Source organism: Cavia porcellus, unplaced genomic scaffold (genome assembly GCF_034190915.1).
Source record: "Cavia porcellus strain 051 isolate PalLab524CR breed Dunkin Hartley unplaced genomic scaffold, mCavPor4.1 scaffold_25, whole genome shotgun sequence".
Classification (NCBI taxonomy): Eukaryota; Metazoa; Chordata; class Mammalia; order Rodentia; family Caviidae; genus Cavia; species Cavia porcellus.
The window spans coordinates 47859513-47886951 of NW_026947508.1; the positions used below are offsets into that span (position 1 = coordinate 47859513).

The following is a 27439-nucleotide window of genomic DNA, read 5'->3' on the forward strand; positions in this document are numbered from 1 at the left end:
ATTCTGTGACTCACAGTGCTACACCTGCCCTGGGTGGGGTGCCCTGCGTAGAACATGAGGAAGGAACACAGTCTTTGTCTTCCTCCTGTCTTCTCTTGCTGCTTTGCTGTCTAGTGCCACCCTGAAGTGCTGCCCCTGTGCCTTGCCACCCTGCCTTGGAGCCAGCTGGTTACAGACTCTTAATATCCATCAGCTGTGAGCTACATAAACTTTTCCTTCCCCAATTTTGGGTGTCAGGTATTTTGTCCCCGCAATGAGAGCAAAGTAAGCAACACAAGATATGAGAGACAGCAGGTCTTAAAGACCAGCTCCGCCTGGGCGGGGCTGCTGCTGCAGAGCCAGGACTTTGGGCTGGGCTGGTGGGGAAACGGTTCCTTTCGAGTACAGACAAGGAATCAGGAGCCTGTAAAGCTCCTGGCCAGTTTCTGGCCGTGTTTTGCCTCTCCCTTGCCTTGTGGCCTTGGACAGCTCACAGCCCTGCCAGGCCTCAGTGTCCTCATCTGCACCATGAGTGTAGGATACTGAGTGATCTGTGAGGGTTCCTGCAGTTTTGAAAACGAAGTCTGTCTTCACAGCAAGTGACCATCAGCGGAGTCTTGGAGCTGAGGAGGGAGGCTGTGGCTAGTGCCTTTTAAAAATTTTTCTTCTTTTGTATTCTCTTTCTCCGCCCCACCCCCACCCCAATCTATCTCTCTCATACTGGGAATCAAACTCAAGACCTTGTGCTTGCTAGACAAGCGTGGTGCCACTGAGTTATATCCCTGGTCCTTGTGTCTCTTTCTCATTTTTCAGGGTTTTGTTCCACCGCTTTGCAATGTCCCGCTAAAGTCCTACAAGGAAGCAGAAGCTTGGGGCTGTTTCTTGGCTGTGCAAATAACCCGCTAGGTGGATGATCTTTGGATGCATTTCATGCATGTTCTGGGCCTGCTTTTCACCTGGACAGATGCCTTCCTGCCCCGGTCCCGCTTCAGCCTCTTTACCCCAAAGTCCATGTATCTAACCACATCCTGAGTGTCACGCTGGAAGCCTCACAGCTATCTTGGACTCAGGTTCTAGACACAAGTGCTCACCTTCCTATGGCCTTCTGCCTCCCTCTCGGTTACTAATGCCTCCCGGCTCCCCCAGCAGAACCCTGGACCCTAGGCCCCTTCCTTGGCTCTCCCCTCTCCCCATCCTTCTTCGGTCTCACTTCTGAGACTGGTCTGTCTAGCTTGGCCTCCCACCATCTCCACTGTGTCTTTGATTTACTTCTCATTTTACCATAAGGAGGGAATGGGCCCACTCATCTGTTGCCTTTCATCTCCTCAATCTTAATAGTGTTGTAAACCTGCCTTCTAAGGTGGAGGCCCGGGAGCCTGCTTTGACTCGTCTGCCCCCTGAAATACAGTAAACCCAATCCTGCTAACAGCTTCACACACATCTTTAAATACCTTCTCTCCATCTCTAAGGTCAATCCCTTGGTGAAACCACCAGTGCCACGCCCCTGGCCACCTGCAGACATCTCCCTGATGCACCCCTGTCCTGCCAGAGCCTGTACCTTTGCTGAGTCCTCCATCAGAGTGGTTCTTCTGAAGCACAAATCCACCGTCTTGCTCTGGCCTCCACCCTCAGTGCCCTCTACTGTCCCCAGAGAGAAGAATCCATTGCAGAACAAGGCTGGGCCGTGGCACCCTCTCAGGAAGGTCATCTTCATTGCTCCTTGCCACTGCGCTCACACTGGGCTCCTCTCATTCGGCTGTCACTCCTGGGTGTTGGCACTCACAATGCCTCCTGCTTAGAACATGTTCTATGCCCTCTGGCTCTGTGTGAAATGCTCTTTGGGTCTCTGTTCTGCTTTTTTCCTGTGCTGTGCCCTTACTTCCAAGTTACCTTTCACTGTAAGGTACCTTACTGAGCACAGGTACCTTAGACACTGCGTGAAGTCTGAGGGCTTGGACCTGCCTCCTCCCTTCACATCTTCAACACCAGGCACAAACAGACACCTTACAAAGGCTTGGGAAAGTGTGATTGTGTGTGTGTGTGTGTGTGTGTGTGTGTGTGTAACATGCAGGGTACAGAAACTCTTCCCTCTTCCCTTCCATCCGTAGCACAATTCCTCATCAAAGGGGTCCAGGTGGGAGTAGACAGTGGAGTGTGCAAGATGGGACTCACCTATGGGCATGAGAGCCATGACCAGCTTGGGATAGGCGATGTTGGAACATCCCACGCGGGCCCCACACACTCTTTGGCAGACATCAGGATCCACACAGCCCACCTCATCTGCAGAAGACAGCGCAGTAGTTGGAGCTGTGATCCTGCCCCTCTCAGGATGGCCCAATATTTGCTTTCTGGCACTATAGGAAAATTTTCACCGGAAATGCTGACCTTGTCTAAAAGGTCAACGGGCAAGTAGTTTGGCTCTTTGGTGAATTTCTTGTCTGTGATGCATACTGCTCTGCAACATGGGATAGATTCCTTTGAGTTTTATGACATACATTGATAAAAGTAAATATTCTTGGAAGGGGTCAAGAATGCCTTGCTTTTTTTTAAGAGGAAGGAGGATTTTGAAATAACATTGAATTTACTCTGTTGAAATACTTATTTAATGGCTTTTAAGTTCTAAATGCTTGGAATGAGATCTTCATAGAAAAAGCTTGCTTCCCTGGTCCACCTTGCGCAGGAACACCTTCTCTGGAAACCCCTCCCAAGTCCTGACTCCCCAGGCCCAGGGAGAAGGCTCACTCTCACCTGGGTACAGGGCCCTGCTGATCATGCCAGGCATGACGATGAAGAACATGGGGAGGATTTTCAGGTAGCCCCCCAGCACTGAGCCTCCCTTGGCATGGGACAGATTCTTGGCAGACAGAGACCTCTGCACAATGACCTGGAAGGGCAGAAGCAATGGAGTGATGTTGATCCGGGTCCAGGGAAGGAGCTCAGCTCAGCCACGGGTGAGCCCTGACCTTGGTCTCTGACTGTCCCCCTACTCCAGTCTCAAAATTAAGCTCACTTTTTATGCATCCAAATGCCTTCTTTGTCTGCAGGAAGCCACCCCACTTCCTGGTGGGCCAGGCCACGTCTGTTGGTCATCGTACCTGATCTGTGCACCAACACCAGGTAGCCAGTACTGTGAGCCCAAAAATGAGCCCTGGCCAGGGAATGTCCCCGCTCACGGGGTCACGAAGCATGTGGAAGGCATCTGGCCGTGGGAGGTGACAAGTGGTGTTGGGGACTGTGACATTAGGAAGGGCCTGGCTGTAGAGCTGCTGCAGGCCTGGGTACCAGCCTACCTTCTGAAAGCCTGTGGGAAGAGATGCAGTGAGAGAACATCCCTGGGACCCACCCAGCCTGTGTGCCCAGCCCCACGTGGGGCTCTAGGTTGGAGCCCACTTGAAGATTGGGGATAGGAAGGGAGATGGGGCTCAGGCTCAAGACTTTTGGTTTGAAGTAGGGAGAATTCTGCCTTTTGGGAGCCCTGACTTGGAGACAGGGCGTGACTCTATGATCAGGAAAGTTCCAGGTAAGCCATTGAGGTGCCAAAAATAAATCAGAGGAAGAATTTAAAGCTGATGGTGAGTGAATTTAGGTCTCTTCCTTACCTAGAAACATGAGGACTAGGGCTCCCCCTACCATGATCACTGTCTGCAGAGCATCTGTGTAGATCACGGCCGTGAGGCCCCCTAGTGATCCAAAGAGAGGGCACATCAGTCAGCACCAACATCGGTCCTGCTCTGTGTCTGGTTACACTGAGCAGGCCAGGGAAGACACAGTGGCTTCTTAGCAGTGGCTCTGGTCACCTGCATTTCTCTATATCTAGCACTTCCAAGCACCCCACTCAGAAGGACAGAGCCTGGCCACACTTCAGTGTGTTCATGTGGCTCTTCCTGTCTCTGGCAATATCTTGCCACAGCCATCATGCCATGGCTTTTGGTTTCTGTCATCAGTGACCCAAATCCTGTCCTTTGCTTATGCTGTTAGCTCAACCAGGGATGCTTGGTTCTTTCTCCTCCCAACTGGTGTCTATCCAAATGCCCCCAGCTTTCAAGGCTAACATAGTCCTAAGTAAGTCTGTTTGTCCCATGCTGGTGACCCAAGGTGCCCGTCCTGTGTGACACCTTTTGGAGGAAACAGTGTGGGCCTGTCTGCATTTGCTGGGGCAGCTCACCATAACTCTGGCCCAGACAACAGCTTCCTAATCTCTCCGTGGGGCAGGTGGTCTTTTCTAGTGCCTCTTCACATCTCTCCTGGTCTCAGTCTGGTATGGATTCCCCATTTCTGCCCCTTTCCTCTCCCTTTTCCTGTCCCACTGTGTCCCACAGTTTGTTCCCTGGTTTTTTGATTGTCCTGTATCATTGCCTTGGCCCCAGTTGACTCTCTTTCTCTTCTCTATCTCTCTCTCAGGACAGATCTTCTCTGTCCCACTCAGGTTGTCCATCTTTCAATCTTTCTCTCTGTCTACCAGTCAGAAGCTTCCCTCTCTAGCTTTTTCTGATGCTCCGGTTCGACCCTACCTGTGATGGTGTAGATAGCTGTCACCACCAGCAGGATCCCTGTGGAGAGGTAGAGGTTCCAGCCCAAAGCCATCTGGATGAAGAGGGCTCCAGAGAAGATGTCAGTCTGCAAGCAGACGGGACCCATTAAGCTCTTTTAACTAACACTGAGTGAATAGTTGCTGATGAAGAACCAACTAATATAAAGATAAATGAGCATGAACTCCAGATTGTTATCTTTGTCTTTTTAAGAAGAGCTGTCATGCACTTAAAACATTTATCGTTCTTCTCTGATTGTCCCAGTGCCAAAGGGGGCACACAATGAAAGTGAGTGGATGTAGCCTCCTCTTCTTTTATCCTTCCTTCTCTCCCCAGCCATCCATCTACCCCTCTTCCTCCCTTCCACCTTTCCTTTATCATCCTTTCCTCCCTCCCTTCCATCTTCCCACTCACCCATCCATCCAAACTGTGAGTGTGAGCTGCCTGTCAGCCTCAAGACCGTGGCAATACACAGAGACAAGCAGACCCCTTGGAGTGATACCCACCGATATCTTGGTGAAGATGTAGAGGATGAGAGACAGGACAGACATATACACCTGGATCCTTTCACCCCCAAATCGCTTCTTGAGGTACTGTGGCATAGTGACCACACCAGCTGCAATGTACACAGGGACAAAGATCCAACCAAGGGCCACAAGCAGGAAGGTTGCCTGAGAAAATAAGAAGAAGGTAATGAGATTTCAGACAACGTCGGAGAGAAGCCTCCTACCCAGAGCTAATGAGTACTGGGGGAGATCCTTCAATAGGAAAGGGAGGGACCCATCCACCTCCTCCAGCTCTTGCTTTCCTCATCTGTGTGATGAGTTCCCATTCACCAGGCAGCCTCCCAAATTCCTCTAAGGATTATCTCAACACTAAGGTTGGGGAGGGGGTGAGCTCTGACCCCCATTGTCCTCGAGCAGCCAAGAGAGTTTCCTTACGTTCCACTCAAAGCCACCCACAGCGAGGCCCCCAGCAGCCCCTGTGCCAGCCAGGCCAATGAACAAGCCACTGCCCACATTGCTGGACATCAGAGATGCTCCAATCTGCAAGGCACAAGTAGGATCAAAGGTCAGAGGTCAAGGTTAATCTGAATTGATCTGGGGTCAGGACTACTAGCATGGGAGACGGCATGGAATTGACATTTATTTGACACTGCACTGAGCACTTTATATGCCCTAATGCATTTAATGTCCACAAATGGCCAGAAGGAGGAGCACTGGCCTTCCAAATTTATACAGGAAAGAACTGATGTTAAGACAAATGAAGCCACAGACTCCAATCCACCCAGAGAAGTGGCAAAGTGAGCACAGAAGGGAACCCAGGGACAGCAGGGGGCATCAACCTCAGACCCTCCAGGCAAAAGACAGGGGGAGGTGGGCAGGCAGCTTTCATAGGGCAGATTCCATGGCAAGGCTGGGCAGAGGAGGGACCCAGAGGCTGAGCACATGTCAGGCCGGCCTCTGAGTTGCCTATTCTTCTTCAGAGGGGAGGCCAAGTCTTGTAAGGTTATAGAAGGGAAGATAATGGTAATTATGGTGACAAGGATCACAGCAGACAGCACTTACACTGTATTGCCAAGCACTGGACATATAAGCTCAGTTAATCCTCATAACAACCCGATAAAGGCAGGTACTGTCATTGCTGTGTTAGGTGGTGAGAAGCCACAGGTCGTTGGAGGTGACCCTTGGAGAGAATCCTCTTTTCTTCTTACTCCCTAGCCATGGGATGAGGGGGAAGGTGGAAAGAAATATTCCTTTTTTCACAAGTTAATCATCTTAGGTATTTGTAGCCGTAGCAGAAAACTATCACAGTTTTCCACATATTACTTCTGAGCAAACCGAGGCATTGATAAGAAACTTTTCCAAGTGACCAAGTGAAGATTAAAGTCTTGGCTGTCTGGCTCCCATAACCACTGTGCAAAGCCCCTGCTAAGAAGTTACTCCATGTTAGTGCTTATTATTAGATGGAATCCAGCACTGAGAGGGAGGAGGGGGCAGAGGTGGGGCTCTGAGGCTGGGGAGGCCTTGGGGCAGGCCTGGGTGCTCAGCTTTGTACCCTGTGACTCCTCGGTAGAATCATTTCCTCTCACACAGCCTCACCTGCAGCATCCAAGAACCTGGGTGCATTCTTTCCCAGTGTGCATTCTTCCAGGGTGTAGGGAGGGGCTGGCTGTAAGAAGTCTGAAGGCTGAGGCATTCAGATGAGAAGTGGCAGGGCATGCAAAGGTGTGGAAGCGAGGGACCCTACCTTGCTGAGTCCCTTGTGCTGCTCACACACACACAAGTGCACACACACATGTGCACACACACACATGCACACACACATGTGCACACACATATGTGCACACACGCACGCACACACATTCACACATATACACTCACATGCACTCCCTTGCTTGCATCTGCACACTCACATACGCATGTTCACACATGCACATGTACTCACACAGGAAAACCCACATGTATACACATACACTCATGTATACTTGCTCTCACATATGCACTTATACACCTAACTTGCATTCACACACATTCCATATAGGTACATATGCTTACACATGTGCACACTCACATACATACATTCGCATGCACATACCTACACATACTTACACATATTCTGTTACACACACATGCAGACATTTGCATGCATTTATACTCTCACTCTCTGGTGGCCCGACGGTGATGGTAGGGATGGACTGGAGCCTTGGGCCAGAAGAGAGAGTGCATGGTCCCTGCTGCGGGAGAGAAGGTTCTCCTAGGAACGAGGCATGCCCATCTCACCCTCCCCGGGACGCCCCACTCCTAATCCAGGAGATGTGGAAGGTAAGAAGAAGAGGAGCACGCAGGCCTCTCTGAGCAGGGATGGCTGCTATTCTTCTGCTGACAGCCTTGCTGGGACACTCTGCAGGGGCACAGCGTCAGCACAGGCAAGAAAGACCCCTGGGCACGCTGCTGCAATAGTGCTGAACTGAGCATGGAGTTAATTATTTCAGGCATCTGGGGTTGGAACTGCACCCAACCTGGCTCAGGTTAGATTAAGCTTCAGGTGTCGGAGGCACAGTTCACAACTGGTCCCCCAAGGGTGGCAGCAGCACACTGCACTTACTGTGTGGGGCTCATGGGTCCCTGGGAGCCCTGCTGAGACAGCTCCTGCTGGAAGCCTGGCTTTCTTCAGGCCCACTTGGGCCGACACTCTGCCCTCTGCAGGCTGGAGCTTGGGCAGCAGGGCCTAGGCTTTCTTCTGAGCCGGACAGAACAGCCTGTCCTGATGAGCTTCGTACTTGGTGTCTACGTGGGTTCCAGGACTGCCCTTTGGGAGTCCCTGGCTAAGCAGAGCTGTTTCCATGGGTTTAGTTCTCTAGAGTATGTGCTGGAGGGAGTGTGTGAGAGCGGGGTCGTGACTATGAGTGTGTGAGCGTGAGAGTAAGAAGCATGTGACTGTAAGAGGACATGCAAGAATGAGTGTGAGAAAATGTGTAAGACTGCATGGGAGTGTGTGTGAGGGTGCGATTGTGTGAGTGTGTGAGTAGGAAACTGTGTGAGTGTGCAAGTGTGTGTGTATGTGGGCCTGTAGGAATGTGTATGGGTGCCTGAGTGTGTATGAATGAATGTGAGGCTGGCAGGCCTGGGTGTGCACACAGCCTGAGTGTGCACACAGCTTCATTTCCCACCAGAACTGATGAGTCCACTACTAGTTTTCCAAACAGGGCTCACCTCCTTCCATCCTATTGAGTTTCGAGGACCAGTAGAAATGTGGGGTGGTCTGATGGGCTAGAACAGGAGGAACACTTGAGGGATTAGTTTCATGTGGAGTCAGGGACTGTGCTCCTCAATCTCCTCACTTGACTATTTATTCAATGGCTCCTTCCCAAGGAGCTTACCCCCCAAAACTGCAGCCTACTGCCCAGTGCAGGGGCAACCTTGAAGCTCTTAAGAGACCCCGAGGGTTTCATCTAGCCCAGCTTAATCATGTTGTTCATGAGTCCGTCTGTCCACTCAGCTCTGAGCTACTCTAGGGTAGGGACACTCTAGCTCTATTTCTGTGGGTCTAGAAAAAGCCTACGACCCACACTCAGAAGGTTCTAGTGGGGCTTGTCAAGCTGTGTTATTAAGGCCACTTGGAGTGTGGGGTAGATTAGGGTGACAGAGGAGTCTAGAATTGGGAACCCCAATGGGAGGCTGGTACCTTGGCTCAGGCAAGAGAAGATGACAGGGGGATGTGGGTAGGGGGATGTGTGAGGGCACTCACCGGCCACCAACTCATGGACCTGCCTGCCAGGAAATAACCACCAATGGTCCCTCGGTTTGCACGGATTGATGCCTGGAAAGGAAATGGTAAACATAAACACTTCTCAAGGTTTTCTCCAGTCTCTGCCCTCACCCCAGATTTCCTGTCCCTGGGTGCAGGCACTATGGGAACACAGAGACTAACAACCCAGGCAGGACAGAGCAGCCTGACTACTTCACCATTTTTAAATTATAGGTCCTTGGGAGTGGGAGAGTTACTTCATCTTTGCGATTCTCAGCAGTCCCTGAGGGCTGAGGTGAAGAGCAAAGGAGGTAAGGATGGCCAGAGTCTTTGTGAATGGCGAGTGCTGTGCAAGGGTACCAGCTGGCTGCTAGCATGTCCTTATCCTTTCCTCCGCTGTACTGGCTCTCAGAGGCTCCTGTGGTATGTGGGCTTCAGGTGCATAGTGGCTCCCTCTCCTGAGCTTGCCTTTCTCCTCCTCCTGGCTGGGTTCCTACACTGCAGACAGTGGCTGTTCTGACCAGTTTGATTTGGAGGAAGGCTCTATGGGTTCTAGGCAGGATTAGTGGAGCTGCTTAGGATCTTCACTTAGCCTGGTTTCTTATCAGGCCACACTTCTGAGCTCTCTCCAGGACCCTGGAAATAGCAGTAGGTGGTCAGTACTTGGCTTCTTAGGTTTGTGCTCTCAAAAATGAAAGATTTGAGGAACACAAGAGATTTCTCAGTACATGGATCAGGGCTGGCCCTGATCAGCAAAAGGGGAACTCTCAGAAGCTTTACTGGTAGGGAGGGCAATAGGTCCCTGCCTGGCTCTGAGATAGGAGAAATCCTTGAGTTCCAGGAAAGTAAAGGAGAAAGTAATTAGGGAGTGCTAACTCTTGTAGGGCCTGATGTTTGTTAAGCTTGTGCTTGAACTTTCCTGGCTTACCTCTGATGCCCTTGGAGGCCAGGGAAATTCATTTCGCAGAGGAGAAAAATTCCCTGGGGCAGGGAGTAACTGGTCCAATTCACAGCACAGTTGGTCTTTTTTGACCCAGGCTACCTCTGGGGAGCTATTGAGCACCTGTCTGCCCAATTCTGCCTTCAGGAATGTTGGAAGGCAGGCACTATGACTTCCTCTTAGGGAGGGAGGATGGGGTGGAGGCTCAGGGAGGGTTCCTGACCTGCCCAAGGCTCAGGAATCACGGTCCAGTCTGCCCTGCAGCAGTCTGAAGGTGCTGGCAGGTCAGGAGAGCACAGGTGATGATAACAGCCCTTATTGTCTGCCACCTCCATGCCAGGCTCCAGGTGCATGTTCACACATTTCCTGCCCTTCCTGAGGCTTCAGCCTATTCTTCATGTCCGTAAGAGAAAACTGAGACTCAGAGAGGAGACTTTGACAGTTGGACTTGGGACCTGAGCTCAGCTTCCTGGGCCCTGCCCACAGCTCCCTGGTTCCTGTGATCAGTGGAGAGCTGTGGGACCTTGGAATGTGTCTGGCACCCTTCCTTCCCTAAGAATGCAGACTCTTAGCTCCTTGATCATGACCCAAAGAAGACTGGTCAAGGTTTTTTTTTTTTTTTTTTTTTTTTTTTTTTTTTTTTCTCAAGTTGCAGATCTTGAGCTGAGGAAAAAGGCAGGAATGGGGTTCAGGGTGGCCAATGATGGCTGAGGCCAAAGGCAGCAGCAGATGCACACACACAGGGAGGCAGGGCTGGAGTCTCTGGGCCTGATCTGCCTCTGGTTTGCTTTGTGACCTCAGACAAGCCACAGCCTTCTTTGGCCCTCAGTTGCTCATCTATGGAAAGAAGCAGGGGCGTAGTGGGGGAGATTTCTGAAGGGTTTTTTCCCCTCTCTCAGATCCTTTAGTTACATGGTCTGCTCTTGCTTTCCCATCTTTGCCTTTGGCTAGAGATGAGAGGTGCTTCTGCTTTCCCGGCTCTGCAGCCCTGGCCTCAGGCCCCACTCACCCAGATCCCCACAGCGATGACGAAGACAAAGTAGATGACCACAACCACGATGTCATAGGTGTGCAGGCTACTTTCAGAGCTCAGGGCTGAGTGCAGAACCGCCTCTGTCTTCATCATGTTCACTGAAGCTTCAGGACTCCTTGCTCATCTATTGGTGTCGGTTCCTAGCAGGCTGGACTTTGAGGTTCTCCTGGCTTCATTCCTTTCCTTTAATGATTAAACAGCCCCAAGCACCTTGAGCCTTTGAGGGAGCTCAGAGCTCAGAGCTCTGCTAGCTCACGGTAATGTCCTGCCCATTTTCTCCTCACCACCACCCAACCAGTGACAGGATTCTCTCACACACACAAGCGTACTCACACACATGTTCATATACACACCATGCACGCACATACTTAACAGGTCTCCTTCCCCCCTCGAAAGTACTGGGGAAAGAGGAAAAAAGAAAGAGGAAGGCAGAAGAATGCTGGAATCCAAGAGTTGTGAAGGATTTCAGATACCATAGTGTTCAAACTCTTGCTGTATGCAAGTGAAACTGAGATTCAAGGAAGTACAGGTAAAGCTGGGCTGGAGTTCAGGTTTCTTAATCATCTGTTCAATGCACTTTTTCTTTGCTCAGTGAGAAGAAGACAAAGGAAGAGAGGGGAAGAGGGCACCAGCACCTTTGCTGAGCAGCCACCACCATGTACACTCCCACCATCCTGACCCTCCAGGTGCCACGTTCCCTTCTTACAGTGGAGAAACGTAAGGCCCAGAAAGACACAGATGTATATTCCAAGGAAGAGGCAGGGCTGCATATCACAAGGCAAGGCCACAGTTCACCTCTTCTGATGCCTGGTCCACACTTCCTCTCCTATTCTGTGACAGATGAAGTGGGTGGATTTAGGCGGCCTTCAGGGAAAGGGCAGAGTTCCATGGGCCAAGGGAAGATCTTCTTCTGTGAGAGAAGAAGCTCTCTGTAGGCAGCTTGACTTCTCCTCCCAACTGCATCCCACAACAAAATGCAGATGGCCTTGGACAACCTGCTGAATATCTTTAAGCCCAGGCTCCTCATCAACATCTCCTTGATTCACAGCACCAGTGAGGTTATGGGGGCCTCTGAGATCTTTGAAAACCCTGAATTGCTGCACATTATTGAGGTTAACACAGAGAAATTAACACTAACACCATCTAGCCGAGGAGCGCAGCCACCTGGCACAAGGCAAGCTTCTTCACATGGTCCTTCTGACACTGCTGCCTTTGGAAGGATTCAGTTGTCTGATGGTCACTCTGCAAGCACCTCTACCCACGTAGGCCAAGGCCTGTGCTAGATGAATGAAGGGGTCCCACTGACACTGTACCTCCATCAACAGCATACTGTGAGAAGTCCATTGCAGGAGCAGATAATTTTTTCTTCTCTTATTAGATTAAGGGAAGTGAATGGTGTGGTCCTGTACCTCCTCTTCCCTCTTTTCTTAGCCCAGAACATAAGCCCAGAACATGCCATGTCCCAGGAAGTAGGGCACTCATCTGAAAGGAAGTTCAGGATAGTCCCCAGCTGGAACAGGACTCAGAAAGATGTTCCACTCATTAGCATTGGATGCAGATGCCAAAGGACAGTGAAGTAGTCTGCAAAGGTAGCATCCCTCACACATATTTAAAGGAGAATAAGAGTTCATCAGATAGGGGCTGGGGATTTAGCTGAGTGGCATAAGTGCCTGCCTTGCAAGCAGGCAGTCGTGAGTTCGATCCCTGGTACCAATAAAAATGAAAAAGCCAAAAAAAAAAAAAAAGAGTTCATCAGATAAATGATAGGGGCAGAGGCAGCAGGGCCAGTGTTAGTCACATCAGAAGATGTGGGTGATCAAGAGCCTGAGATGGTCAGTTTTACAGTCCCTGAGGGTGAAATGTATGGCAGCTCCTTTGATGTCACTCATGGAGAAGAGAAAGACTGCCCTGAGCTCAGGCCACTAAAAATGCCACAACTAAGGGTCCCAGGATCATTCTTTCAGAGTGGGGTGGAGGACTGCACCCAAGAGAGTCCTGCACTTCTTCCTCAGGAAGGACTGTCTACATGTCCTGTTTCCCAACCGCTCTCTCTCTCACATACCTGAGGCTGAGACCCAAGCCCTGCACCTTTGGCTTAATCCTAAACCAGCTGATTTGGGCACATGGCAGACACTCTTGCAGTGCATCTAAAATTCCTGTGTCAGCTCACCAGAGGACTTATCAACTCAGGGCTGTGTGTCAGAGGGAGCACAAAGGCTTTGAAACAGCCATGGTGGATATTTTAAAGCCCAAACCTCTGACCGTTCAGTGAGCCCATAGGACCCTACACATGACTTGTTTACTTTTACTTGTCCAGAGTCTTGTTATGTGAACCCCAATTTACAATTTAGAAAATAAATTAACCAGAAGAGACAGACAGGCAAGATCACAGCTGATGGGCTGATGGTGTAGGGTGTCATTAAAACTAAGGAGAGTAGAAAAATAAGCAAAAGATGGCCTAATTGGGACAAACAGACCTTTAACATAGGACAGATCAACTCAGCCTAGGGCATTCTTGAATAGAAGCCAAGATTTCGTACACAGAGTCACCAAGGAAACATGGCTATGATCAGTATACATTTTCTGTTGGAAATCACAGATTATGAAATTCAGGCATGAAGGGTCTCATTCAAGATAGCTGAGCACGTTAGGCAGTTGCTGATATTCAAAACGTAGGCATCACTTGGCCAGATCTCAATCACCTCAGAGAACTAACAGGGTTGTCATTTTTGCTTAACTGACCGTTTTCCAGGCACTGAGACAGGAACACATGTGTAATCATTCACAACTATGTGGGCAAGACACACAGTCACATAGGACAATTACATCCAGCACAAAGTCAATCAACACACACACTCCTTTTCCTTTTTAGCTGAAGAGTTCAGAGGAAGGGGCAGCAAAGTCCTGGTGAGGTAACTGGGAATGCTTTATAAAGAGAGGAGTGGGTTTTTAAATATTTAGAAAAATATCGGGCAGACAGACAGAAGCTTTCTTTCCCCCTCAAAATATAGTTTTCTTTCCCCCAATAAATGTTCTCTGCTCTTAAAAAAAGAAAATTATAGAAGTATACTAAACTTATAAAGTCCCCTTCAAGTCACCATATATAATACGTCAACTAAGAAAAACAAAGGTGAAAGGTTCACATTTTCTGATTGCAAAATTTAACACCAAACTGCAGTGATCAATACTCTGTAGCCTTAAAAATCAATGGAATAGAATACAGAACCCAGAAATGAACCCTTACATATATGGGAAGTGGTTTTGACAAGTGTTGAGATGGTTCAGTGGGGAAAGGACAATCTTTTCAGAAAATGGTGCGAGGAAAACTGTAGATACACTCAGAAAAGAAAGAAGTTACACCTGTCTTCCCAACTGTATACAAAAAATAGTTCAAAATGGATAGAAGACCTAAGTGGAAGAGTAAAACTCAGAAGAAAACACAGATGAAAATCTTCATGGTACTAGATTTAGCAATGAAGACACCAAAAACACAGCCACAAAGGAAAGGAAAAGATAAATTGGACTTCATCAAAATTAAAGCCCTCTGTGCATCAGAGAACACTGTCAATGGGAAGGAAAGCTAATCTAGAGAATATATTTGCAAATCATGTATCTAATAGGGGATTACAATCTAGAATATATAAAGATTTCTGATAAACAAGTCAAGCAAAAAAAGAAAAAAAAACAAGTTATTGTAAAATGAGAAAAGTACTTGAATAGACGAGTTTCCCAAGCAGTTGCATGAATAGCCAGCGAGCACATGACTTCACTAATTAGGGCAGTAAGAATTGAAACCACAAATGGAATACCATGTGACACCCAATGGATTGATTATTTTTTTAACTAAAATATTCCTGTAGCTAAGGAGTGTGGAGATTGCAACATTTATGCAACACTGGTAGGAATATAAAATGGTGAAGTCCTTATAGAAAACAATACAGAAGTTCATCAAAAAAATTAAAAACAGGGTTACTTTGACTAACTGATCCACTGGTGGGTATATGGGTATATACTCCCACAAAAGTGAAAGCACAGTCTTAAAGAGATATTTGTACTCTCATATTTACAGTAGCACTATTTATAATAGCCAAAAATTGGAAGAAATTTAAGTGTTTATTAATGAATGAATAAACAAAATGTATACTTACAAAGGAATATTATTCAGCTTTAAAAAGGGAAAAGATTCTAATATATGCTATGACATGAGTGGATCTGAAGGGTTTCTGCTAACTATGGTCACAAAATGACAAATACTGTATGACTCTACTTACGTGAGTTACCTGGAGTAATCAGAGTCATAGAGACAGAAAGAAAATAGTGGTTGCCAAGGGTGGGCGAAGAAGAATTAATACGTTTAATAGTTTCAGTTCGGGAAGATAAAGAGAGTTACGGAGGCAGATGATTGTGATTGTTGCACAATATAATTAATATTTTAATTCCATGGAACTGTATTGGTAAAAACAGTAAATGTTATGTTATATAAATTTTACTACAATAAAATATGTAGGAAAATTATGCAAAATTACAGCTAAATGAGAGGAGGATCTGTAAACAAATACTAAGAACTGGATGCAGATATTCCCTTGGAAATGTATTTGTCGTTTTCTCAATAAGAAGTGGGAGGATGTGGAGCTACCTGCTCCAGGAAATTTGGCGGGAACTGTGGAGAGTTTCCCACCATGGACCAGAGTCCGACTCCGTCTTGAGACCCAGAAAGAGCCTATGGCTGACCGAGGGGAGAGAAGAGGGAGAAACATTGACAATGACCTCTTCACCAAAGCAGCGGCTCTGAGGCTGCCAGCTCTTGCTGGGCACAGCCCCTGCAGAAAGACGTCTTGGCTTTGAGTGCAGATTGAAGTGTTGGGTCATCTAAGGCACTTGACTTTATCGTTTCTGAATCATAGCTGAATGGAAGCTGTGTGTTCAGACTCAGTGTGAGAGTAGAATTTCTATGTCATAAGGTTATTTAGAGAACTCCCTGAATTTGAGGGATAAAGGAAGTATAGTCCATTGAACAAACTGTTTAAGAAAATTGCTTTAAGGGTCCCTCTTTGAGCCTGGTTCATTCCATGAACAGGTCTCTGTACATGCACAACCAGATCTCTCTTTCTGGCATCTGCAGCCTAGATCTCCCTTAGGCTTTTTTCTTCACCCTCATTGAAAATTCTTAAAAGTGGAGCTCCTACAAGCCTGCTGTCCTCAAGGTCGCTACCCAAAATGTCAGCTCACGTCTCCCCGCTTCCCACCCTCGCCGTGCAGTTTGTTCTGCTCTCTCCCCTTTGCCCATTCTCTGGCACCCAGAGAACAAATGCCTCTCTCTATCTCAAGCTCTCCAGCTGTCTCTGTCAGCTGGTCCACAGGACCAGTGTCCTGTGGGCACCTTCTTCCTTTGCAGGCTTCTCCCATGGAGGCTCTCACTTCTCCCAGGCAACCCAGAGCTTGGGTCAGGACACTTCTGTGCTTTCTTCCCACTAAACTCCGTAAAGCGATGCTCCCAGAGGCTCCATGTACACCTTCCCCATCGAGTCTTTGTGTGTGTTGCTTCCTCTACCATCCTCCGTGCTCAGAGGCTCTCCCCAGTCCCCAACCCAAAACATTCTTAACTTCAGACTGCTCCCCATTTATCTGTGAATAAGATTCGGGGTTTCTGTTTTAGATATAAGCCCTGCACACTGCTTTCTGCTTATCTGTTGGTACTCACATCCCCAGTGATTGGGACAAGGTAAGGCTCGGGCAGCATGGGGTATGGATGTGGATGAAGTGCCTGGCGGTGCAACCATTGAGGCAGACATGGCACTGAGTGAGGGAGGAGGTGGCGGGGATCGGTCCTGGCTGGTTTTACTGTGACACAAGCATGCTGACATAAGTGTCTTCCTCTTTGGGGTGCTCCTTGCTCCTTTGGTAGTCTTTCCCTTACTCAATGCATAGTGCTCTACCTGCCCATTCCCTGCATGGAGCCATGAGCAAGAAGTAGCCTTGTTTGACCCCACCACAAGGGAGTAATGTTGCCACCAGGATAGGTCATGTGGGCACCTTTTGCCCAGGGAAGGAAGCATCAATGCTGTGTACAAGGCAACCATCTGATGGTGACTGTTCAAAGTGGTCCTCAGCCCTGGTATCCTCCATCACACTACAGAATCGACTTTCATATGGAAGAGAAGTCACTTTTCTGCTGCTGCCTAGGCGTTCCTCTGACTGCTGGCTCCAAGCAAAATGCTGGGCAGGCTCTGTGTACCTACTGCTGGCCTCATCCTGACTATTTACAAGTCTTTCCTGAAAAACCACACTCAGTAGAGCTGGCAACTTCCTTCTCCAGAACAATGAAGGCCAAGGAGACTGATGTTTACAACTATGTAGGTGGAAGCATAGATATGATCTCAGCTGACACATGAACAATGCAAGTTGGCCTCATTATTCCCATTTTTAGGTAAGAATGATTTATTGGCTAGTCTCTGTGGCTTGCTTGGGTTTTTAATTTGGATTTTTGTCTGACTGTGAAAGTTACTCTACCCCACTTCCTGGTGGTGGGAGAGGAATCAGCTCTATGTTGATCCTTGTGGAATCTCTAATCAGAGGCAAAGGGGCTGGACTGGGGACAGGAGCACCCTGAGCATGGGCTCCCCTTCCAGATTTAGAGATTTTTGTCTCTCTCCTTACTGATACCCTAGTCCTCATCCTTCCTTTCCTGCCTGGACCATGCTCTGCTCCAGCCTGCAGATCTCAGGATCTAGAGATTCTGCTGATGTTGTACATACTTGTGTTTGATTCAGTTCAAACTCAAATGCAGTACCCTGTGATTCTCCTCAGCCACTTGCAGAGCATAGTTAATGACAGAGAAAGAAGCAAGGCCAAATCCTGCAGGGGAAAACACACCATCTATGATGGCCAAGATGGGCACCCACTGTCTTCCTCTTGGTGACCTTCCCCAGTCACCAGGAGGCCAAGCATTTGGAGTGCTCCTGTGTCCAGATGGCACCTGGGAGATGAGTTAGATGTTTAATTCCCAGAGAAAAGCAGTATTATATAGAAGAAAAATCAGCAACATGATGTCAGAGAACCAGGGATTGTGAAAAGAGGACAAAAAAAAATGGAACAGAGTTATATAATCTAGTCACTAAAAACTCATTTGCCTCTTACCTGCCCAGCACAGCCTCAAGCCTCCTGGAGTCCGGTTTCTCAGCCTCTGGGTCCTGGGCTGCAGAGATGTGGCGTCACTGTGGCCTGGCCTCTAGCAGCTGCTGAGACAGTTCAGGCAAGGTTGTGGGTGAGCACTGGCCCTGCCCTGGGGAGGTGGCAGGGCACGCCCTGAAATCTTACTCCAGTTCACTTGGTTTCAGAGGGACGGCAGTGAAGAAGAGCCTTCTCTGGGCTCAGAGTTCCCCAAGCTCCCAGGGATAAGTAGAAAGGGAGACACAGCTCAAAGCCAAAAGGGCTTCAGCTTTGCTTCACACAGCTGGGCAAACAGGTTTCTCAGGGATGTGTGCCCAGACTTTCTGCTACAAGGTGAACCAGCATGGCAAGTGTGCTTAATGATGCCATACTGTATACTTGAAGTTTCTAAGAAATTAGATTCTAAATATTCTTACCACACACAGATGGTAACTAGAAATAATAGATGTGTAGATCAATTTGATTGAGGCCATCATTTTTAAATGCATGGTGCTTGCATCAAGTTATTACAACTTAAATATAAATTATTTTTATTTGTTTATTATACTTTAGTAAAGCTGGGGAGGTAAAATGAATCCTGTTACACACAAAAAGAGAAGGCGGTGCTAGATGTTTGTAGAAACATGGGAGTTTAGGAAGTTTGGAGCTTAGAAAAGGGGGAAAGACTGAACTTTGCCCACTGGCACCTATGTGACCTTGGGTAAGTCTCTGTGTCATTGTGAGCTCTGTTTCTTCATCTGTGAAGTGGGATGTCTGAAGTTGTTTCTAGTAACTTCAGAGCTCTAAGGCACCATAGATTAAATTATCCAGAAGACTCCTTCTAGTATCCAGGTCCCAAGACTCATGCAGGAAGTGGGGAACCAGCTGGAAGAGGAGCAAAGGTTCAATTTCATGAACTTTAAAGTTGTGCACCCCTGAATTCACAACAACCTCCACATTCACCTGGTGTGTAAAGTGGATGATTTATCTCACGTCGGAGAGCCTGGCTTCTCTGTATTGGGTACAGCATGATCTACATGATAGGGCCATCTTGAGACATCAGTTGCATCTACCCCTTCATAGCAGCTCCTACTGCATTTTCTCCTTGCTGTCATGTGTGGGAGACATGCTACATATGTCCACATGATCCTGAGCCATGCTCACACTGCAGTAGCAAAGCCATGTGATCAGGACAAATTCCAATGTCCAGAAAGGCCTCAAATAGGTTTGGCAGGTGATTAGATCTGAGTGTATATGGTAGTATTTCTTCACCAGTACTTCAGAAAATAGTTTTCTTCAGAAAATGGTTTCCTCTAAAGGTTCTGAAGAGCCCTCTAAAGAGCACTTGGTCCTTGCTAGGAAAGAAATAAATAACATGTAAGTTCCTTACACAAGGAGTTTGCCAAGGGGATTCAGAGGAACCCAAGATTTTGACTGGAGAATGACCTTGAAATGTGGAGCTCATGGATGCTGATTCAATCTGATTCAATCCTTAAAGAGTTCTGGAAGGAATGTTACAGCACCCTTCCCTGTGTGTAGTTAATTGTGAAATCCTGAGCCAATATCTAAGGACACTGGATCTGCTCAAAATTATAGAGGAGAGAGACTTTGAAGGCTTTGTAGGGGAGCCTGAGCCTTCAACTGACCTGTGGTTGAAGACATTGTCATTATTTCAGAGTTGGTAGGCTTGCAGGTAGACACTGGTGGTTGTGAGAAACTAATGGAGGAATATTCAGAAGTATCTGCAGAGGAACTTCAGGAACAGCAACAGAGAATGAATGCCAAGGATCTTTCTGAAGAGGAAGGGGAATATCAACAGTCAGTGCCACAATACTCTTTAGAAATAAAGAAAATCCTGAAAACATGGACAGAGCTATAAACATTTATAGAGAAGATCCACCCAGAAAGAGAAAAAGCCAATCATTGCACTAACTTGTTTAGTGACAATTCCATGTCATACTATAGAATAGTGTTAAAGAAAAGACAGAAACAAACAATCTTAAACCAGTTTTTAGTTTTGAAAATGTTGAGATCTAGTGAAGCAGAAGAAGGTCCTAGTAGGCTACAGACTCTCCCAAGAAGAGAAAGAACAGCAGAGAGCCAGATTTCAGGTGTTCTTATGGAAGGTAACTCTCCTTCCAAACAGTAACCACCTTCCATTTCATCCTCCCTTCTTACAGCCAAAAATGTCAACTTGAACAGTGAGTACAATATGCAATTGTTGTTTCTGGTAGACTAGGCATATTTTATAACTTTTTTGTGAATATACTAGGACAATTATTGGTGTTTCTGATAAACTATGTACATCATACTACTATTTTTATTGGAAAAAGTGAGTTAAGGTGTACTTTGGGTGGTACAAAATGCATTATGGGTATTTCCATCATTTCTTATGCAAAAATTAACTTTGACTTACAGCCAACTTGAGTTACAATCAGCTTTCATGAATAAATTAAGTTTATAAGTCAGGGGCCCACTATATAAGGTCCTAAATTGATTTCATTAATAAAGCAGTTTAGATGTGAAAGATTTTTTCGTGTAAGTCTGAATATGGACAAAGCAAGACTTGTGCAGTAGCTTGTAAGTTTTTTTATTTAAAGAGAAAAAAGAAATCAAAAGAGAAAAAAGGATAGAAATAATACAAAATTTCAAAAATTTAATGCTAAGAAATCACTTGTTGATAAATTACATACTATCATCTTAGAAAGAACTGTTCATTAGGGCCAAGGATTTAGCTCAGTGGTATAAGTGCCTGTCTGGCAAATGCAAGGTTGTGAGTTCAATCCATGGTTCAAAAAGAAAAAAGAAGAAAAGTAGCTGTTCAAGTCACAAAATTAAAGCATAGAAAGTGGACATTCAAACAATGAGAGTGCAAACCATTCTGTTCAATGATCCAACAAAAACTTAGTAATATGGCTATTTTACACACTAACAACGTAAATCTACACCCAGACATATAATAATTAAAATTTCAGGCATACAACCTAAGAACAGAATACTAAAAGCTGTTAGAGTAAAGACACAACTCACCTATCAAGGAAAATCCATTAGATTCATGGCAGACTTTTCAGCCCAAACTCTCAAGTTAAGATGAACTTGGAGTGAAGTATTCCAAACCCTGAAAGAAAACAACTTTCAACCCAGATTGACATACCCAGAAAAACTTTCTTTCCAATTCAAAGAAGAAACAAAATACTTCCATGACAAAGAACACCTGAAGAAATTTATGTCCACCAAACCAACCCTAGAAAGAGTATTGAAAGTCATATTAGAGATAAAAATTACTCAGCTTATAATTTTTAAAAGAACTTTGCTCCTTTAATCTTACTGCTCTACTGTCATACATATTCTTGTTTAACATGGTTATCTAAACTACAGTCATTGTTTCTAAATTCCAGTGAATAATTCCTGAAAGCTCCGCATAAAATTTTCACTAATACCTTGTTGGTCAAGATTGAGTCACATGGCAGTATCTAGCCATATAGGATTAGGATGATGGTATTATGATTTAGATCTAAAATCTTCCCCCAAACATCTCATATTTTGAGGTTGGGACTTTTTGAAAGAGGTGGGCAACTGGAACATCGTGTGGTAGGGTGTATTCTCAACCCAGCTCTTTCTCTCTGCACATCCTGGCAGTCAGGCCACAAACAACTTGCTCCCACAATGTGGATCTGCCATGCTGTTTCAACCTTAGAGCCAGAAGACCATGGACTAAATTCACTGAAACTGTAATCCAAAATAAACTTCTCCTTAAAATGTGGGTTTTGGGTGTTTTTCTCAATGACAGCAAAGTACCTAAGACAGATGGAAAATGATCTGTGTCTTGTCAATAAGCTCTAGTCTTTGAATTCATATAAAAAGAGGAAAGTATATGGAGGCATACTAGGAGTTCCAGCCATAGGCCATTTTGAACAGTGAACATTCTCTCACTGCCTTTACCCACAAACCCTGTCATTTTCCTGCTTTCCATTGGAAGGAAAGGCGGTATGAGAAGTCAACAAGTTTCCCAGGCCTCAAGGTGAGTGTATGGCAGGACGAAGACCAACACTCAGGACCCCCAACTACAGGGTCAGTGTGCTTTCTCCCTCAGTGTACTGTACCTGAGTTCCGTGGAGATGGGAGACGAGGGCTCCTTCTTCATCATCCCCTCAATATGCATTCAGTATACACTCATTGTGTGTGCAAGAAGGACTCAGGAAGAAAGGAGACTTAATATCTCAGGGCTCTCACGGACTCTCAGGGCTCTCACGTTTATAGAGGCTGCTTAAGAATCGGTCACTTCCGATTCTTAAGCAGCCTCTATAAACGTAAGGCAGTAAAAAGTGAGACTTCTAAACAACATGGGTGGCTTTCTGAGCCCAGAGGACAGCCTTTCAGGATATGCAGGATTAGTTTGGGACAGGATGTGAGGCTGAAGAATTTGAACTGAGTTCAATTTTTATATTTGATGCAGCATTATAGCATTATTAATATTATAGATGTTGGAATCCAAAAGCTTTATCTATTTTTACATGGAAGATGAGTCATGATTCTTCTTATTTTATTTATTTTTTACTTATTTAAAGAAAGAAAAAAAAACAAAATAGAAGAAAAGGTAAGATAATACAGAATTCAAAAAAAAAACCACTAAGAACTCGCTAGTTGATATGTTACATATTGTCATATTAGAAATGGTTGTTCAAGATGCAAAACCAAAGCAGAAAAAGTAGATAGACACACAAACATTGATGGTGTAAACCATTCTGTTTAATGATCCAACAAAAATTTAGTCATATGTTCATTTATCTTACACACTTATATGTATAGCTATATCTTTTAGAGCACTTTCCTTCCCTTTCATTTTTGCAATATCAATTATATATTTTGGATCTTATTACTCTCACAGTTTTTATTAATTTTTATATTAGTGAGACTATGTGATATTTACTAATGTGAGTCTTGCTTATTTCACTTATGAGGATAGTCTCAAGTTGCCTCAAGATCATCCATTTTTATTGCTGAGTAATATTTGATTGTATAAAAATACCACATCTTTTTCATCCAGTCTGTGGTTAATGGGCATTTTGGTTGTTTCCAAGATTTAGCTATTACAAATTGTGCTGCTATGAAAATGGGTGCACATATATCACTGTGACATGACCGTTTCCATTTTTCTTGGAAAATACTCAGGAAGTGAATAGCTGTATTGAATGGGACTTCCCCACTCCTAGTTTGCTGAGGAATCGCCATGCTGATTTCCAAAGTGGCTGCACCATTCTACACTCCCACCAACATGGATCAGTGTTCCTTTTTCCCCACATCCTTGCCAACATTTGTTAACATTTTATTTCTTCATGGCAGCCATTCTTTCTGGGGCAAGATGAAATCTCAGTGTTGTTTTAATTTGCATTTCTTGAATGACCAGTGATGGTGAGCATTTCTTCATGTATTTATTTGCCACTTGTATATCTTCATATGAGAACTATATGTTCATCTCAGATGTCAATTTTTGGAGAGGGTCTTTGAATATTTTTGGGGGGGCTTGATGTTTTTCAATTCTTTCTATGTTCTGGATATAAGTCCTTTGTCTGAGGGATTGTCAGCTAAAATTCTTTCCCATTCTGTGGATTTTCTTTTCACTTTGTTGGTGATTTCTTTTGAACTGCAAACATTTTTTAGTAATATGAGATCCCAGTTGTTGATTCTTTGAAGCATTTCCCGTGTGGCTAGCATTCTGTTCATGAATTCTCTGCCTACCCCTATGTCTCCAAGATTTCTACCTACCATGTCTTCCAGTAGATTTAGTGTTTGTATTTTAAAATTTAGGTCTTTGATCCATTTTGACTTTAGTTTAGTGCATGGTAATAGGCATAGGTATAGTTTTAGTCTTCAACATGTGGAAAGTCATTTTTCCAACATAATTTATTAAAGAGGCTATCCCTCTTCCAGTGAACATGGCTAGCCCCTTTGTCAATATCAGGTGGCTGAGTGTCTTTTTAGTTGTGTTTGCATCTTATAATCTGTTCCATTGATCTTCATGTCTATTTCTTTGCCCGTGCCATGCTGATTTTATCACTGTGGCTTTGTAGTATAGTTCCAGGTCAGGAATTGAGATGCCTCTTACCTTGCTTTTGTTACCCAGAATTGCCTTTGCTATTCTAGGTTTCTTCTGTTTCCAAATGAATTTTAGGAATATTTTCTCTAGATGTGTATGGTATGTTAATGGTATTTTGATTGGGATTGCATTAAATCTGTATAACAGTTTTGGGAGTATGGCCATTTTCACAATGTTAATTTTTCTTAGCCAAGGGTAAGGAATATCCTTCCATTTTCTAATATCTTCTTCAATCTCCTTTTTTAGAGTAGTATAATTTTCAGCATATAGGTCTTTTACATTCTTGGATAGGTTTATTCCTAAGTATCTGATTTTTTTAGATGCTACTGTGAAAGGTGATATTTTCATAATTTCTCTTTTAGTAAGTTTTTTGTTTGTGTACAAGAATGCTACTGATATTTGAGTGTTGACTTGTATCCAGCTATGCTGCTAAATTTGCTTATTATCTCTAGTAGTCTTCTTTTTTTTTTTGTCTTTTTCATTTTTACCGGTACCAGGGATCGAACTCACGACTGCCTGCTTACAAGGCAGGTGCTTATGCCGCTGAGCTAAATCCCCAGCCCTCTCTAGTAGTCTTTTAAGGGAGTTTTTTTGGTCTTCTATGTAGAGTAACATGCCATCTGTAAATAATGATAATTTAACTTCTTTTCCTATTTTTATTCCTTTTATTTCTCCCTCATGTCTGATTGCTCTGGCTCGTATTTCTAGAACTATGTTGAATAGCAGTGGTGATAGTGGACATCCTTGTCTTGTTCCTGATTTTAGAGTGAAGGTTTCAGTTTTTATCCATTTAGTATAATGTTGGCTGTTGGTTTGTCATAAATGGCTTTTATGAGATTGAGGTAGGTACCATCTATTCCGAGTTTCTGTAGGTTTTTTTTTTTACCATGAACAGACTTTCAACTTTATCAAAAGCTTTTTCTGCATCTATTGAGATGACCATGTGATTTTTATTTTTGGCTCTGTTGATGTGGTGTGATACATTTTTTTGATTTTTGTATGTTAAACCATCCCTGCATTCCTGGACTAAATCCTACTTGGTTGTCTTGAAGATTTGCTGCATTCTATTTGCCAGTCTTTGCATCAATGTTCACTAGTGAGATTCGCCTATAGTTCTCCTTTTTGGTTGGGTCTCTCTCTGGTTTTGGTATCAGCTTGATACTTGCCTCCAGGAATGAGTTAGGAAGGATTTGCTTCACTTTAAATTCCAATGAAGAGTTTGAGGACTATTGGCATTAAATCTTGTCTAAATTTCTTGTAGAATTCAGTTTTGTATCCATCAGGATCTGGACTTTTTTTGTTGGTAAGTTTTTAATCACATTTTTAATTTCAATAGCTGATACTGAGTTATTCAAAATTGTTATATCATCTTGATTGAGCTTTAGTAGTTCATATGCTTCTAGAAATCTATTTTCTCTGCACTTTCCACCCAATGTGAGTAAAGATTTTTAAAGTACGAATTCATGATCTTTTGAATTTTCATGGGACCTGTAGTAACTTCTTCCTTTTCATTTCTTATTGCATGAATTTGAATTTTTCTTTCTTTTTCTTGATAAGTTTGGCTAGAAATTTATCGACTTTGTTTATTCTCTCAAAAACTAGTTCTTTTATGCATTAATTCTTTGTAGTTTTTTATTTTCAATTGCATTAATTTCTGCTCTGATCTTTACAATTTCTTCTCTTCTATGAGCTTTGTGTTTGACTTGCTCTTCCTTTTCTAGAAGCTTGAGATGTACAGTTAGGTTGTTTATTTGTGCTCATTCCATTTTCTTAATGTGACAATTTATTGCTATATATTTTCCTCTTAGGGCTGCTTTCATTACATCCCACAGGATATGGTATGTGTGTCTGCATTTTCATTGAATTGTAGGTATTGTTTTATTTCTTCTTTAATTTCACCCTTCCAAATATCTCTTCCCTAATCTAATCTAATGAAAATAATAGTGGAGGCTGGAGTTTTCATGATATTTGGGCACAGCAGCTCACGTGCCTCAGCTATGTGTTATAGTTAGAATATAAAAAGCCCTAGGAGCATCATCTCGGGTTTTTCCATGAGGTAGGAGGAGTTCACAACACAAAGAAATATGTGTGTTTGATACAAAAAGGGAGTGACTCAGAAAGCCCATGTCATTTAAGACGTTTGATTGTGTAAATTGACAACATTCCCTCCTCTACAGATTTCTGTAGGATTGTAGGTCTACAGGGATTGTTCTCTTTGGAATGGGAAATATCAGGAATTAAACACAAGGTAGAACCATGTAGCAGACTTCATTGTTTCCATGCTGTTAACCTTCAGTGATGTGACGAAGATTAAAACATTTGGTGGCTTTTCTGGATAAAATACCAAGTTCTGTATCAGATCGGCATTGATTGGACAGTTAGAAGACCGAGTTGGCCTTGAATAGTATATTACTGTATTTAGCAATCAGATTACCATTTTCTAGTAAAACACAACGCAGTAATGTAAATGTTCTGTATTTCTGGTGTGCAAAACGGTAGCACTTGTCGCTGCTGAAGACTTGAAATGTGGCTGCTGTGATTGAAAACCACAATTTTAAATGTAATACATTTTAATTTAACTTAGGATTTAAATCTAAATGTCCACACACTTCTCATACCTTTTGGGTTGGACAGTTCATAATTCTAGAAAACTTTAGTTTTTTAGTTAAAAAATGAGCACTCCCCATGCCATTCATTCTGTGAGGTTGGTTTTCTGAAGATGAATTAGTCAGTCTGTCTCCCACATTCCTCATAGCAGTGGAGGAGCTGGAAGTGTGGTGCACAGGCAAAGAAGAGCCCATCAGCACTAATACAGGCAGCTTAGGTGGCACGTGGTGGGGAATTCACCTGGTGCTCCTCAAGTGCCTTCACCTCCAAATAATCAAATCCAGACCTGCATCTTTTAGGTAGCCTATCCTTGCCTCATGTAACTTTAAACCATGGCCTTATGCCTGCAAATCTCTTTTCCAACTAATTACAATGCAGAGCATGAGGACTGGGGGTCTAAGAAATCTAAATCTTACTGTTGCCTGAGCTAGTCCTCACCAGTTTGACTCCAAGAAAGTATCTCAATTTGTTTATACGGCCATTCGGATCCCAGGGAGGTAGATTTGCCTTATTTTCAGATTCACAGTTCAGAAGCCCCCTTGCCTATAGATGTTAGGTATACTGTTCAGTATCAGAATTTTTCCTTTAATAAGTGTAACATTTTGTTTTTTTTATTAATTTTCCCAATTATTTCTGGAACTCAACTTTAAAAAAAGGAAACTGTTTTTGCTCCTTTTAGAAAGTCAATGATATGGAAATTTAAAAATAAGTTATGGAACACAAATACATTGGAAACACATTAAGTCTACTAAATTGTATTTGGACGACTCACAGTGAAAATCAAAGCTTTATTACAAGGAGTGTTTAAAAAAAGAAGAATAAACTGAAAATAGTGGCTCATGCTTGAAAACCTA

The 27439-nt window shown here is 44.5% G+C and overlaps 1 protein-coding gene across 6 annotated transcripts in view; it reads right to left on the reverse strand.

The window, feature by feature from the left end:
• Window positions 1-27439, reverse strand: part of LOC134470267 (sodium/glucose cotransporter 4-like) — a 57757-nt gene that overhangs the window by 12453 nt on the left and 17865 nt on the right. For 4 of the 6 annotated variants that reach the window (XM_063235198.1, XM_063235195.1, XM_063235199.1 and 1 more), the window contains exons 2-13: window positions 20912-20999; window positions 19528-19674; window positions 17870-17967; window positions 10709-10915; window positions 8760-8831; window positions 5450-5554; window positions 5015-5179; window positions 4491-4596; window positions 3579-3659; window positions 3075-3280; window positions 2728-2863; window positions 2152-2259 (exon numbers count right to left, since the gene is read on the reverse strand). In XM_063235198.1, the coding sequence (XP_063091268.1) occupies window positions 2152-2259; window positions 2728-2863; window positions 3075-3280; window positions 3579-3659; window positions 4491-4596; window positions 5015-5179; window positions 5450-5554; window positions 8760-8831; window positions 10709-10825 (1096 nt within the window). In that variant the 5' untranslated portion in view covers window positions 10826-10915; window positions 17870-17967; window positions 19528-19674; window positions 20912-20999. Of the gene's footprint in view, window positions 1-2151; window positions 2260-2727; window positions 2864-3074; window positions 3281-3578; window positions 3660-4490; window positions 4597-5014; window positions 5180-5449; window positions 5555-6076; window positions 8832-10708; window positions 10916-17869; window positions 17968-19527; window positions 19675-20911; window positions 21000-27439 lie in introns of those variants that run through there. The other 2 variants (XM_063235197.1, XM_063235196.1) reach the window with 2 other exon arrangements.